The 13,730-nt window shown below is 41.3% G+C and overlaps 1 protein-coding gene across 3 annotated transcripts in view; it reads left to right on the top strand.

Annotated features, from left to right (window-relative positions):
• The window catches only part of dock8 (dedicator of cytokinesis 8), a 53,336-nt gene that overhangs the window by 18,038 nt on the left and 21,568 nt on the right, over positions 1-13,730 (top strand). For all 3 annotated transcript variants that reach the window (XM_023393549.2, XM_023393548.2, XM_087170247.1), the window contains 19 exons: positions 1,410-1,619; positions 1,775-1,860; positions 2,633-2,699; positions 6,254-6,403; positions 6,687-6,767; positions 6,951-7,113; positions 7,270-7,406; positions 7,654-7,747; positions 8,308-8,470; positions 9,249-9,366; positions 9,714-9,784; positions 9,971-10,115; positions 10,320-10,421; positions 10,514-10,609; positions 10,855-11,089; positions 11,562-11,726; positions 11,860-12,038; positions 12,483-12,575; positions 13,466-13,561. In XM_023393549.2, the coding sequence (XP_023249317.1) occupies positions 1,410-1,619; positions 1,775-1,860; positions 2,633-2,699; positions 6,254-6,403; positions 6,687-6,767; positions 6,951-7,113; positions 7,270-7,406; positions 7,654-7,747; positions 8,308-8,470; positions 9,249-9,366; positions 9,714-9,784; positions 9,971-10,115; positions 10,320-10,421; positions 10,514-10,609; positions 10,855-11,089; positions 11,562-11,726; positions 11,860-12,038; positions 12,483-12,575; positions 13,466-13,561 (2,451 nt within the window). The remainder of the gene's footprint in view (positions 1-1,409; positions 1,620-1,774; positions 1,861-2,632; positions 2,700-6,253; positions 6,404-6,686; positions 6,768-6,950; positions 7,114-7,269; positions 7,407-7,653; positions 7,748-8,307; positions 8,471-9,248; positions 9,367-9,713; positions 9,785-9,970; positions 10,116-10,319; positions 10,422-10,513; positions 10,610-10,854; positions 11,090-11,561; positions 11,727-11,859; positions 12,039-12,482; positions 12,576-13,465; positions 13,562-13,730) is intronic.

Genomic DNA, 13,730 nt, shown 5'->3' with positions numbered 1-13,730 from the left:
TTTTTCAGGACTCAAATAATTAACTGATTATTTACATAGTTGTTAGTTATTTTCTCCCAATCAAATCATCAATTAATCAAATTGTTTTAGCTCTAATGTTAATTCTGTATATTCCAATGAAAGACGGCAACACACAGGGCTGAGCTAACAGGGTAAATAGTTGCAACAGAAGACTCCTTTTGTGCATTTCTGATGCTTGATTTTCCTCTTAGACCTTATTCCAGGGCATTTGAAAGGACACATTTGAGGACATTTGCATATCATATAAGTATAAGTATATTATAAGTAAATTAGTTTTAGATCTGCAAGTTAATGGTGCTGCTTGGTTCTCAGTTTTGGCCAACAGGCCATTGCTTTTGTAAATATTACAGCATCTAGCAAGCTTGTTTTCCAGGGCCATTATGGCTGGGGTCAGCGAGTCAGCTTGGCCCTCCTATCTGCTGCTATCATTTTTGTCTGGCGGGTCGTCAGCCTGCTGGGAGATCTCCGATTACAGAATTTGATCAGCTAATGCACAATGTGTCGATATAACTGGTGACAAGTAACTCATACCACCCTATTTATGTCAAAATTCAGAGACCTTATTTCCTGTATTCTGGTGACTTATTTATGTGGATAACTCAACTAAAAATACAGGAAGAAAGCTGCTTGTTCATGAAATGGAAAGCGCATATATCTACGTACACTAAGCATGTGGCAGATGTAAGCACCTGCTGAACATCATTATATAAAGACATACTGTGTATCACTTCACTTTTTGTGGCATATAGTGAACATGAACATATGTTGTGTTCCCTACACTAAATAAGCCTTGATCAGAAAAACACGAAAGACTGTCATTGCCTCCAGGCCAAAACAGAAGCTGTCTAGACCATCTAAATGCCTGTTAGCTGTTTGTTGTGTCTGTGTGTCTGAAGCCATCTAAGGCTGCATTTTAAATGTGGTAAATGTTTTTGATGGCTCATAGAAAGCTGTGCAAGTATAGAGCTGATATTTTGTTGTTTGTGTTTAATACATTGTAGTTCAGGCAGATTTTGAACATTGATCAAACAATGGGAGGATGCTGGGAGATTTAAAATCATTCGGGAACAATGGGAAAGAGAATTTTGAATCTCATGAGAAGTAATATTATTTAAAATGAGGAAGAACAGGCTTTGACCAAATATCCACTGATATGGTATTCTTTACCCTGTAACCCATTTTAATTTGTCTTCTCTCTTAATGAGACCCCTTTGGTTATTCTGCCTTAATGCCCCATTATTTTGCTTATCCTTTCTTTTTCTCTTGTTGCTCAATTTCTCCTACTCACACATTTCATTGCTCTCATTCTATTCTTTCTGTCCTCCCTTACCCCCAACCCTGCAACCACTCTCACCCCTCTCACCCCTCTTCCTACGCCTTCGCCCCAGGTCAAGTCTCCAACTCTGGCTGGGCTGACTGATGACTCTGGTCGTACGCTAACCTCCTCCGACTTTAACCTGCGGTGTTTAACTCCGGACCAGAGAGTGGAAGGGCTGCTGGCCTTCAGCAGCCACGAGGAGCTGGACCGCTTTAACCAGGAGTCACGACACGGGAACAGACATCCCGAGCTGTTTGCACTGTACCCACCAGCTGATGAGGTGAGCTATAGAGGTGTCGGTTCTCACATGCATGCAATGGACAGGTGCATATGGGAACCATTCTGTAGTTTTAATTTCAGTTCTTCCCAATCTCTCGGCACCTGTGTCTGATCTTAAATCTCCAAAATGTAACAACTCATGCAACTGTGTTCCAGGAAGATGCAGTGGAGATCCGGCCCATTCCTGACTGCCCCAAAGAACACACTGGAGACCGCATCATGGTCCGATGCCAGGCCATCAAGTATGTCATACATTTTCGTTGTATTGTTGGAAGGAGAGTGGCCCTATCATTTAAACAGCTGCCATCTGTTCTTCTGTTCTCTCAGAAGCAGGACAAGGAACCAACAGTTGGTTGTGTTAGATGGAAATGAGCATAATGCCCCCTTGTTTATGAAAATGACCTTTTGCTTAGCATTTAACATACAAGAAATTGTTGTATGTCACATCTGATCATGACTTAAAAGTCTGAGTAGTTGTTTCCAAATGGTATGCAGTAGATGGATGGACAGAGCAGTGTGGGAGGGTGGAGGAGTGCTGTGCAATGCTTGTTCTCTAAAAAATCAGTGTTCCTCCCTCTCTCTAAGGGATTTAGTCTCTGATTCTTTCTCTCTATCTCTCTCTCTCACTCACACACACTCACACACACACACACACACACACACACACAACACAAGCATACAGAGTTTCTCTGCTTTTCACTTTTGATCTTGCTCGTCCTACTTGCAACCCATAAAACTGCCAAATGTTTGAGTTGAATGCACTTCTCTGCTCAGTGGTTTGGCAGCTTCGCCCCAAATCCTTTAACCCTCAGTTCAAACATGTCATCACTTACTATAGTACATTTTGTTGCTTCCCATCATAACAATAATCTACAGGAATAGAATAGAATAGGAAAAAAATAGAGTAGAATCTGAGCACAGTACAAAGAAGAACCTAAGTATTAATGTTGACTATATTTGTCTCTTTTGATATTATTGAATGAACTAATTTCCTTTTTCGTCTTGGTTTCGTAGGTTTGAGATTGACATTGAGCCCATATTTGCCACTATGGCTTTGTATGACCTGAAAGAGAAGAAAAAGGTAAGAAAACTTTGCTTCATTCGAATACCAAATTCATAGTAGCTCTCACAATTTCTAATCCTGTCTTAAGTTTGTTTCTAATGTATAAAAACATGTTGTAACTTGAAACTTGTGTGACATGCAACAAGCAACTTAGACCACGATAGCCCTGCAGTAAATACCAGTTTGGTGAAACCCATTATGTGTGTTTGCTGTGGAGACTGTCAGTGTCTTTCACTCGATGTTGGGGCCACAGATCTTGGAGGTTTTGAGTCTTGATGAATGCACAGTCCATGGCCCAAGTGCAACCAAATGACATCAAAACATAAAACAAACAAATCTAATGTAAGGCTCTGCTGTCAGAATGACAGGTCTTCAAAACCAGTGACAAACACCAGGTTCGCTTGTTCACATCAGTGATTTTTATAAACATAAACAGGCCAATATTTTAAATCATAACACAAAAAGCTGTTGTTTTTAAATCTGTAACTCACACATTCAAGTTGGTATGTGAAAATACGTGAAAATCATATGGTCGAAAGCTTCTCTGATCAGTCTGTAAATATCAATAAGAGATTTGCCATTTTCATAAGGGAGGCTCAAAGGCAACACGGGTCATTATTTGAGTGCAAGGTACTCAACCTCAGTTGTTCCTGATGGTTAGACCGTCATTGCCTTGCATGGTAGCTTGCTGCCACCAGCGTCTGAGCGTGTGTATGACTAGGTGCATTAGAGGCAGGTTGCACAGCACTTTGGGTAAGAGTCATGTACGACACCACAAATGAGAGGGCTTGTTTGTGGTAATATAGCGAGAGGAAGCATTCAAAAATCATGGTGACATGCATGTATGTCAAATTGAGAAAAACATAACTCTAGAGAGGAGCGCAAGTAAATCCTCACTAACATTAACTGGAAGTCTTAACTTTCACTGAGTAGTTTAATTTTAGTGACTTTGACAACAACAAACTACAGTCTTAACAATGACAGTGTTTAGTCAAAACCTCTTTATTTTCTCATCAAAATCCCACAGCTACAATTTCAGAACATGTCAAATCTAAATTTCACCCTTGTTTCATGGTAGCTGTCATGTGTCATGTGCCTCCTGTTGATGCCGGGAGGTCTCGTAGTTTCTTTTGGCAGTGAAGGATCAGTGTAATCTATAAGGTTTTATTTTCCATCATCCTCACATATTTATGCCACTGGGGGTGGTCGTGTTTTGGTTCGACCACTACTAATACTGCGCCACATTTTCCCAGTCAGCCTTTCTGAGCCGCCGCTGTTTGCATGTTTTCTGTGGATTTACACAGCTGGATAGTTTTTGGGTGAAGGGGCTGGAAGGATTTAGTTTGCACTTAAGCGCTCATGGATCTCTCAGCTGAGACAGGGTTTTAAACGCTGGCCTTGCCCTCCTCTCAGCGCTGCCCAGCTGCTTTCTAGCTTGTCTGCAGGACTGATGGCTCTAACACAGTAAGATAGGGCGATTTAATGGCCCCCAAGGTTTGAAAATGGACTGTATTTTGTATAAGCTGGTCTTGGGACATCACAGTTCAGTTTCAACGAAAACAGTATACGTCATGTACTGTATGAAATCTTTTGCACATATGTCAAAGAACATACTGTAGGAATATTTTCAGTTTTATTGCCATCTGATGTCAGTCTATAACACTAGAGCTTACGTTTTGTCACAGTGCATTTTGCTTAAGTTTTATTATGTGCTGAAGTGTGTCCTTGTGGAGTACAACTTCCTGCTTATTACAATGAGTAGAGACAGAGCCAGACTGTTAAAAAGCTATGAAATGTGTCTCTATCCGAGTGAAGGAGAGAATGTCAAGCTTGTTTTTTCAGTTAGATTTAATTGTAGTGGAACTGTGATACATTTGCTACTGACTCATCGATCTTTGAATCCTTTACTTTCTTTTTTGCTTGCTGTCTTTCTCCAACTCTCCTCAGCACACTTGTTTCTTCTTCTGTTTCTTCTCAAGGGTGTTCGATTCTCTTTTCCTTCATATTTCTGTTTCCTCTGTGCGGATTTTCTGTTTTCCTGCATCGCATACCACTTTCTCTTGTGTCTCATAGGAAATGTGTTCGTGCATCTGTGTTTGTTTTTGTTTTTTTGTTTTTTTGTTTTTTTTTGTTCACATGAGTTTTGTTGTCTCACATCTGTGAAATCTGCAGCAGATGTTCACATAATTCCATATGATACTCTAGTTATTAATCATGTCTCTCTGGTCCATCAGCCAAGGTGCAGGTCCATGGATAGAATCGGACAAAGGTTTTAGTGTTGGCATGCAAACAGACAGATATGTCCTCACAGTAAAAAGAGTCGAGAAAGGTCTGTTTCTCTCTGAGGTTACTACAGGTATTTGTTTGTCTTGTTGTTGTTACCCAACATGACCAGGCAAGGCAAGTTTTGCTGGACCGTGACTGCAGCTTGAGGAAATGATGAGCGATCAGAACGAGTAAACTACAACATTTTCACACATGCGAGTGTTTCAGTGTGTCTGCTGTTCAGCTGACAAAACACTGCTCGCTCACTGAAAGCATTTGTTAACCCAGAGGGTGCAGCCACAGTGCGCAGGATTACTGAGATGAGATTGGCAAGATTTGCAACTTGGCTCTTTATTCGAATATTAAATGTCAAATGGATCTTAAAAGACGCCAGATCGTGTGACACAGTTGCTAAGTTGGCAACACTGGAGTGGTTGGAAAACAATGAGCATTTGCTCTTAAACAGTGTATCTCTGACAAAATGTAATGTTAAAGAGGGTTATCTATTTGACCATTTCTCACTGAATCCAGATGTAGTGGTATGGTGAATGTTATTCTAACCAACTGTGAATATTCACTCTGTGAACACTTGTACTTTATTTGACATATTTAGTCTGTTTAATGACAATATATGCTCTTTGAGTCAGCTGGCTTTCATTATTGAGAAGTGATTTCTGTGATTCCAAGAAGTCATTTGTCAGTAAGAGGTGGAATCCTCCACTGCGGTCTTTTGAAAACTGTTTACTCTTCCAATAAGTGTAGCTCACGTTAAAGTGAATAGAGTCATTTCCATCACAAAATCTATGCAAGAGTTTGGCTGTTAACCTGTTAACAAAACTAGATTTAAGACAAACCAGTGGTGATCAACCTGGAATACTTTCCAGAGCGTGTAATCTGATCACAGATACTGTCTTAAGGATTTCAGTTGACATATTGGGCAGGTTTGGCTGCCTAGAAGTCTGCTTTGGTGTGGTCAGTGTAATGGACGTCCTATGGGATAAGCAGAGTGAAGGAGAGTGGTTAATGGCTTTCCAGTGAATGGTATCATATGACACACACCAGGCCAGGCCAGGCCAGACCAGGACATATGGCTGTGTTCCTAGCCTGAGGTCATTAGGGGGGTGAGTAAAGAAACAGTAGAGTGGACTGAAGGGATGATCTTCCCAGAATCTTTTCTAAACTGATACCTTCAGTTTTTCTTTAGAAGACATTGTACCCGAGAGTGATGTTTTGCATTTTACTGTTAAAAACTGCTGTCAACAAAAGTAACCACGTATATCCAACTTTTCATCTCGGTCTCCCTACAGATATCGGAGAACTTCTACTGTGATCTGAACTCAGAACAATTTAAAAATTTCTTGAAACCTCACACGTCACATGTGGATCATTCCAGCCTCGCTAGATCTGCCATCTTCTCCATCACCTACCCTGCCCCAGATATCTACCTGGTTATCAAGGTAAAACAGAAACCCATAACACCTATGAAAAAAAATGGTAAGAACAGTATGGAACAGAAGTAACAGGATTCGTCTGTTTTCCTCCTGGCTTTAAATAACTACTCCCAAATTGGTTTTATATACCCTGTAATTCCGTGCAGTGCTGTCTGTGTATCACTTAGCTCTTGCTCTATTTATGCCTTATACTGTACCTTTGCCAACAAACTATAGATTTTTTTTATTTGTTTTGTTTCACTATGCTGATCCGTTCTGATGGCTCATGTACATCCTGTCTGTGTTTTAGATTGAAAAGGTTCTGCAGCAGGGCGAGATCAGTGACTGTGCTGACCCGTACACGACATTGAAAGAATGCGACTCTGCAAAGGTAATGCTGCAGAGCAATTACTGCATTGTGTCACCAACCCACAAATCACAAAAAAAAGATACTGTACAATCTGTCTTTTATCTTCCTCAAGCCTTATAATGCCTACTGTTGATATAATGTACTGTATGTTCTGAAGTTGAAGGTCTTTTTCTGGAATTAGATTTTTCATGATAACTTTTTCAGAACAAGGACAAGCTTGAGAAGCTGCGAAACCAGGCGGAGGGTTTCTGCCACAGGCTGGGTCGCTATCGCATGCCTTTTGCCTGGGCGACCGTTAATATCATGGAAGTCATTTCCACTGCTGCATTAGACCGCGACCTCACAGACTCTGATAGCTTAAAAGGAGGTGTGTGCTCGTGTATCCTTGTGTGTGTGTTTGTCCTTATGAGTGCCTTTGTTTGACGGTGACACCTTGTAATGACTTTGCATTTATGTGCACTTCCTTAGATTGTGTATGGTTGTGTGTGTATCAGCTGACCCATGACCTCTACACTTTCTCCAGTTAAATCTTGCAGCTTTGACCGGAAAGGACAGCTTGCCAGGAGAAACTCTGAGCGTTACGGTGCCATTGATGATCAGTTTTGTAACGTGTCTGCCTTCAAGCCTGCAACAATCACTATCAGCACTATCTTCAAACAGGTCAGTCCACAACCCTTGCACAATGAGGCAGACAGATCTGTGAAGAATGTATTGTTATTTCCTTGAGAGAGAAGATACAGCGTAACCGATAGTGGTTACAGCCCGGCCTTGTCTCATTCTTTGATCAAACTAAGCTATGTTAGGCTCTAATAATGTCTAGTAATCCACCATAAAGCCACAACCTGCAACTTTTCTTTATTTCTTTCTCTTTTTTTTTCTTGTTTGTGTGTGCGTGTGTGTGTGTCAGGAGGGAGATCGTTTGAGTGATGAGGACTTGCTCAAGTTCTTGGCTGACATCAAGAAAACCTCCGCTCCGCAGAGGAGGATCAAGATGATATCAGGTCATCTCTCATCACATCTAAACACTCATTCTGATTTTATATTGTTTTAGGGAGTTGAGAAGATACGCCTCTCCTGTCTCCAGCAGCCTGTCAGCTTAGCTGGACACAAGACTGGGCAGAGACCTCTTTTAATCCATTGTCTTTGTGGTGTAGTGTTGTTACTGTATGTGCTGGACTACTTCTTGGCTGGATGCAGTCTCTTCCTTGTTGTCACCATGAGGTTTCTGGACTCGAGGAAGTTACTGGCCAAGAAATACTCTGCCACATAACCCCCACGAAAAAACACATTAACTGCTTTTTTACAGGATGAATTTTGTTACCTTTGGACAGAGCTAGGCTAGCTGTTTCCCCTTGGTTCTAGTCTTTGTGTTAAGCTAAGCTAACCTGCTGCAGGTTGCAGCCTCATACTTTGCAGACAGACATGAGAAACAAGTATCAAGTGTCTCTCTCTAACTACCAGCAAGAAAGAGAATATGCTTACTTCCCCAAAATGTGAACCTATTCAAGGGTTTGGTTACATGCAGGTGATGTGTGAATCTGGTTTATCTTGTGTCCTCTAGGTTCCATAAAACTGGACATGTCTCCAGTCCATGACACGCCACTAGCATGTTTGTCCACTGAGCTCATCCCTCTCATACCAGTGGCTGAGAAAAACATTCGGCCAGTCAAAGAGGTGCTGGAGTTCCCATCCAGTGAGGTTTATGTCCCTCACAACATTTACAGGTGGGTTGGAGGGCATATATACATATAACTGGAGGACCACACACTATACATTTTTTTATTTACTATTTTTCTATTCTATATAAGACTGTGTAGAGATTGTCAGAGGAAAGGAAATCTGTTTATGTAAAACTTACACCTCCACAGGATGCAATACAAACAAGGCTTTGAAAAAACAAATAGCCTTAAGGAGTAAACAGGTTTGCTTGCTCTCATAGCCAGTTTATTTCTCTGAAAGGCCAGAGGCAACAAGAATAGTCATGCTGGATTCATCACTCAAGCGCTGACATCGCTTTGCGGCTTTGCTCCTGTTAGTGTAGTGCCTATTTTTAGGTATTTCCACCCAGGCTACCTGGGAAACTGCCTCGAAGTGCAACAATAATGAGGCAGCCTGTGTAAGCAGGGGTTTAAGTCTATTCAACACTCAACACAAACGAAACACCACCACCTTAATGTGTGAACAAGTCCTCCGCGTGGTAATTACATACTGTTATTCTCTGAGCGTTTGTTCAGTGGAATTTGTGGTAATTCCATGTGTTTGAGGTTTCAAGACAGATTATAGTGTTGTATTAAAACCACAAAAGGCTGCAATACATCACTGGCTGTGCTGATTTTTCTGTGACATTACTGTCACCTTACTATTATCAACAAGATGTTGCTGTAGAGACAGTGCCACCTAGTGATTAATATTAGAACAGCTTCATTTTACTTTTTTATTTTGTCATGTATTAATTAAACAGGAAGTCTCCCTGGCACTCGTTCTCACCCTGTCTCTCCGTAGGAACCTGCTCTATGTTTACCCCCAGAGGCTCAACTTTGTCAACAGACTGACGTCAGCGAGAAACATCACCATCAAAATCCAGTTCATGAGTGGAGAGGACCCCAGCTGTTCTCTGCCTGTGAGTGCTGCTGTTTATGATCGGTCCGTCAGAATTATTTTACTGGTGAAATGGATTTCTCCCCATGAATCCACCGCATGTTCTCATGAAACCGTGTGCATTGCGTAAATGAAAGCTTGTGACACCAACAAATAGACACACTGAAGTTGTGGACGTATTATTTAAGGAACAGTGTTAACAGAGCATGATTTGAAAGCAAGAAAGCACATGTTACAGTAATCACTGGTATTGATGAACAGCTCTGTCAGTTCCACTCTACACAGATGTATTTTGAATAGATTTAATGCTGTTTCACAGTCAGAAATCTCAATTTAATGCACCTTTAATTTGTTTTAATTTGTTTAAAGGTCATTTTTGGGAAATCATCTGGCCCTGAATTTTTGCATGAAGTCTACACCCCTGTTACCTACCATAACAAGCAAGTACACATTATTGAGTTACATTATTCTGTTTGTGAATAACTTTGCTTCTTTTTGTCATATCAACAGTGTGAGTAACTCTCCGTGCTTTTTTTCATCTCTCCCCCTCCATCCTTGTCCTCACCCATCCCTCTTCTTTCCTCTGTGTTGCTTCCTTTGTTATTCCCTATCTCCCTCCGTCTCAGGTCCCCAGACTTCTATGAGGAAGTGAAGCTGGCTCTCCCAGCACGTCTCACAGACAGACATCACTTGCTGTTCACCTTCTACCACATCAGCTGCCAGCAGAAACAGAACCAGAGCGGCAGCTGTGAGACGCTCATCGGATACTCTGTAAGATTGTATTTCTGAATGTAGACACTTTAGAAAAAGATGTTTTGCTTCTAGCAAATCAGTACTCGTGGATTCTCATTTATTAAAGGAATGTGTCACAAAAACATTCATAGAGGATCGTTTCGTGACAACTGTCTGCTGTGTGTGGCATTAAAATGCTAATAGCTGACATGATTCTGAATTTGCTGTTTGCGTCTGATCCAGTGGCTGCCCATAGTGAATAATGACCGGCTGCAGACTGGTCAGTTCTGTCTGCCCATTGCCTTGGAACGACTACCTGTCAACTATTCACTGCACACACCTGAGGTATATACATCTACCTATTAAATTATATAAAATATTAAGTACTGAACACGGACACACAGTTATACTGCATTTCCTGTGTCTTTGTTGTGTAGAAAATTCCTCTTCAGGTCCCTCCAATCAAGTGGATGGAGAGTCACAAAGGACTGTTCAACCTTGAGGTCCAGGCTGTGTCGTCTGTACACACACAGGTGAGTTATGGTTGAACACACAGACACAAACACAGCAATGTGATGACTGTCTTTTTTTGCTCATGCTCTCTCTGTCTGTCACACACACACCAGTGAGCTAAACGTTACACACTCACACTTCAAGTGTCCACTCTGCCGTAGTCAACCCTGAACGATTACATATATATTTTTTCATCACCCCTCTGTCGCCTTTTATCTCTCATACTAGTACCACAGTGTAACAAATCGTCCCTCTTCTGTTCCAGGACAACCACCTGGAGCGTTTCTTCACCCTCTGCCACGCCCTGGAGGGTGGAGCTACATTCCCTCTACGGGTCAGGGAGGAGAAGATTCCAGAGAACAAGCTGGAGCATGAGCTGAAGCTCAGCATCATCTCCCTGTCCTCCTCCAGTTTAGAGCCCCTGGTCCTCTTCCTCCACCTGGTGCTGGATAAACTCTTCACCCTCATCATGCAGCCCATGGTCATCGCTGGCCAGACAGGTGAGGAATCAGTGTTGCTGCAGAGATGCTACTGTTGCTGCAACCAAATTTTTTTGGAAGTTTCTAGTTGTTATATTTGGTCCTGAAACTTTTTTTTTTTTTATTATTATTATAACTTTTTTATCAATCAGTAACTTTTTTATCAAGCAAAGATATGAAGCATTCCCTGGCTCCAGCTTCTCCAGTGTGAGGATTTGCTGCTTTCCTCTGTTTTGTATCATTGTTTAGTGAATATTTTTGGGTTCAGAAGCGTTGGTTGGATGAAATAAGACAAATGAAGATGTAGGCTTGGGCCCTGGAAACTTGTTGGGCATTTTTTTCTGGATTTTTAGACCAAGGTGAAGGAAAGAACATTTTATTTGTCATGACAATCTCATGATAACATTGTGGATAATGTTCTGTCTCATCCTGATGTCAATATTGTTGCATTAACAGTTATGTGTGCTTTTTTTTATATATCTGTGTTCTACAGCCAATCTGGCCCAGATAGCCTTCGAATCAGTGGTGTCCATTGTCAACAGTCTTCATAACAGCCAGGAGCTGATCAGAGACCAGCAGGGTAGGAACAGCCTCTTGGCGACCTACCTGTACTGGGTGTTTTGTCTGCCTGATCCCCCTCGAGACTTGCAGAATGCAGGTAGTGACATAATGAATTTCTAAATATGAATTAGCTTACTTTTTCCTCTGTTTGTCACTTCTTCTATGATTTATATTTGCTGTGATTATTTTAAGACCTGTTTTGTTGTGTGTGTCCATGGACCTGTGTTCAGCTTCAGGGAGTATGGTACCTTCAGCAGAGATCCGTTACAGCACCATGGGTCGGGCCACAGCGGCCACAGTTGGCAGTATGCTTTTCAATTCCAGAGTCCGCAGCAGCAGCAATCCTGACATCCCTGCTCCGCAAACCTCTGCTGAAGATGCTGAGGTCAAAAACATCCTCTCTGCCAAGGTACAGAGGGTTTCCTCAGACCAAATCTCCCAAAGCAGTTACCCCACCTGAATTCAAAAAAAAAGATTAATGTCACAGTGATTAAATTCAGTTTTGGAAGATTTTCCTGCTGCCGAAAGAGACTGCTGCGTAAAATTTATGTAATCTTAGAGGATAATTATTATTGATTTAAAAAGTTTATGAAACAAACCTTTTCCTTTTCTTCCCTTATTTTCTCTGAAAGCCCATTTATCACCAGCCTAACATATGGTTTTATATATTTGACAAACTATATACACACTCACCACTGTATGTAAATATCCCAGCATGCTTCCTAATACACACAAAATAGTCATTTGCTATTCATTCCCACAGTACATTAGGTAATGTAATAGGCCTCTAGACACCCACTCTAATGAAAGCATCCATCACGTTCAATGAACCTGTGTGTGTTTTTGTCTCCAGGGTCACAACAACCCAGGCAGCCGCATGTCCACATATGTGGACATAAACAACCACCAGAACCCCACCGGAAGCACCAGACCCTCCAACAGAAAGGTGACAAACGGATCTGCCGTCGTTAAACACCACCACAAAGATTCTCTCTGAAGTTTTGATTTGATTTTGAATCTAATGACTCGTGCTTCCCAACACAAAACTGGTGTTGTGGTGATTTTCAGTTGTCAAGTCAGCTGTCTTCTTAAAATGGAAACAACAGCATTAAGATTTGAATTTATGATGTCATGTGGTCTCAGTTGAAACAATGGCATTGAATGTGTGACAGAATCTGCAGGCCTGTTTTGATATGTACTTGCAGTCCAATATAGCTGAGGCAGAGCAGAGATTTCAAACAGGTTTTAAACTTTAGAACAGATGTTTGATATGTACTTTTAATCAAGATGTGCCATCCAATCAAAGATCATTCTATTTACGGTGGATTTAGCCTGTGATCAATATCATTCATGTGCAATGAGGAGACACAGTTAAAAGCTTAAATCTAACTCAATAATGATCCCATTCTCTGTTCTGTTTATGTATGTATTGGCAATTATTGAAAGGACATTCGAAAGCTCAAGCTACTTCATTTGGAGAAAACAAATTTTGATGAATGCATCTTTTTACTGTCAAGATTATGCATGTATTCAACAGCATTCAGACTCTGAATGTCCTACAGTGGACTGAGCTGAGTTTGAGCCGTTAACACCAGTTTCCACTTGTGACCACATGGGGGGAGTGTGATACTGAGGACACCAGTACTGTGTGAACCCTGTGTGTTTTGGTGGCTATTTTTCCCTGCTCAAAGCTCAGCCAGTTAAGATTTCCCAGTCATTCCATGGAGGTGCACAGTATAATCCTTGCCATATTTACTGTAACAGTCTTTATTCCATCACCTATCACCAAAGCGAGGCTGTGTCTCACCACAGTTTGTGTATTTTTCTCTCGTGCAGCAGTTTCATGAGGAGCTGGCCCTACAGATGGTCGTCAGCACCGGCGTCTGCAGAGAGAACGCATACAAATATGCCTGGTTCTTCTTTGAGCTGCTGGTCAGTGTGACTTTTTTCTTTAACTTTACAAAAGGCGTGTGTTTGATTGACACTTGGCTGTAAGAACTGCTATGAACGTTAATGATAAATGGATGAAGTAATAAAAATGACTCGCATCAAACAATACATGACCTCATGGGCACTTAGCTTAAGAGATAAATGGTAGTTT

This window comes from Seriola lalandi, unplaced genomic scaffold (assembly GCF_002814215.2).
Source record: "Seriola lalandi dorsalis isolate HSWRI2012SDOR001 ecotype SW California unplaced genomic scaffold, Sedor1 jcf7180002054938, whole genome shotgun sequence".
Lineage (NCBI taxonomy): Eukaryota > Metazoa > Chordata > Actinopteri > Carangiformes > Carangidae > Seriola > Seriola lalandi.
This window is presented reverse-complemented; position numbering and strand designations above follow the sequence as displayed.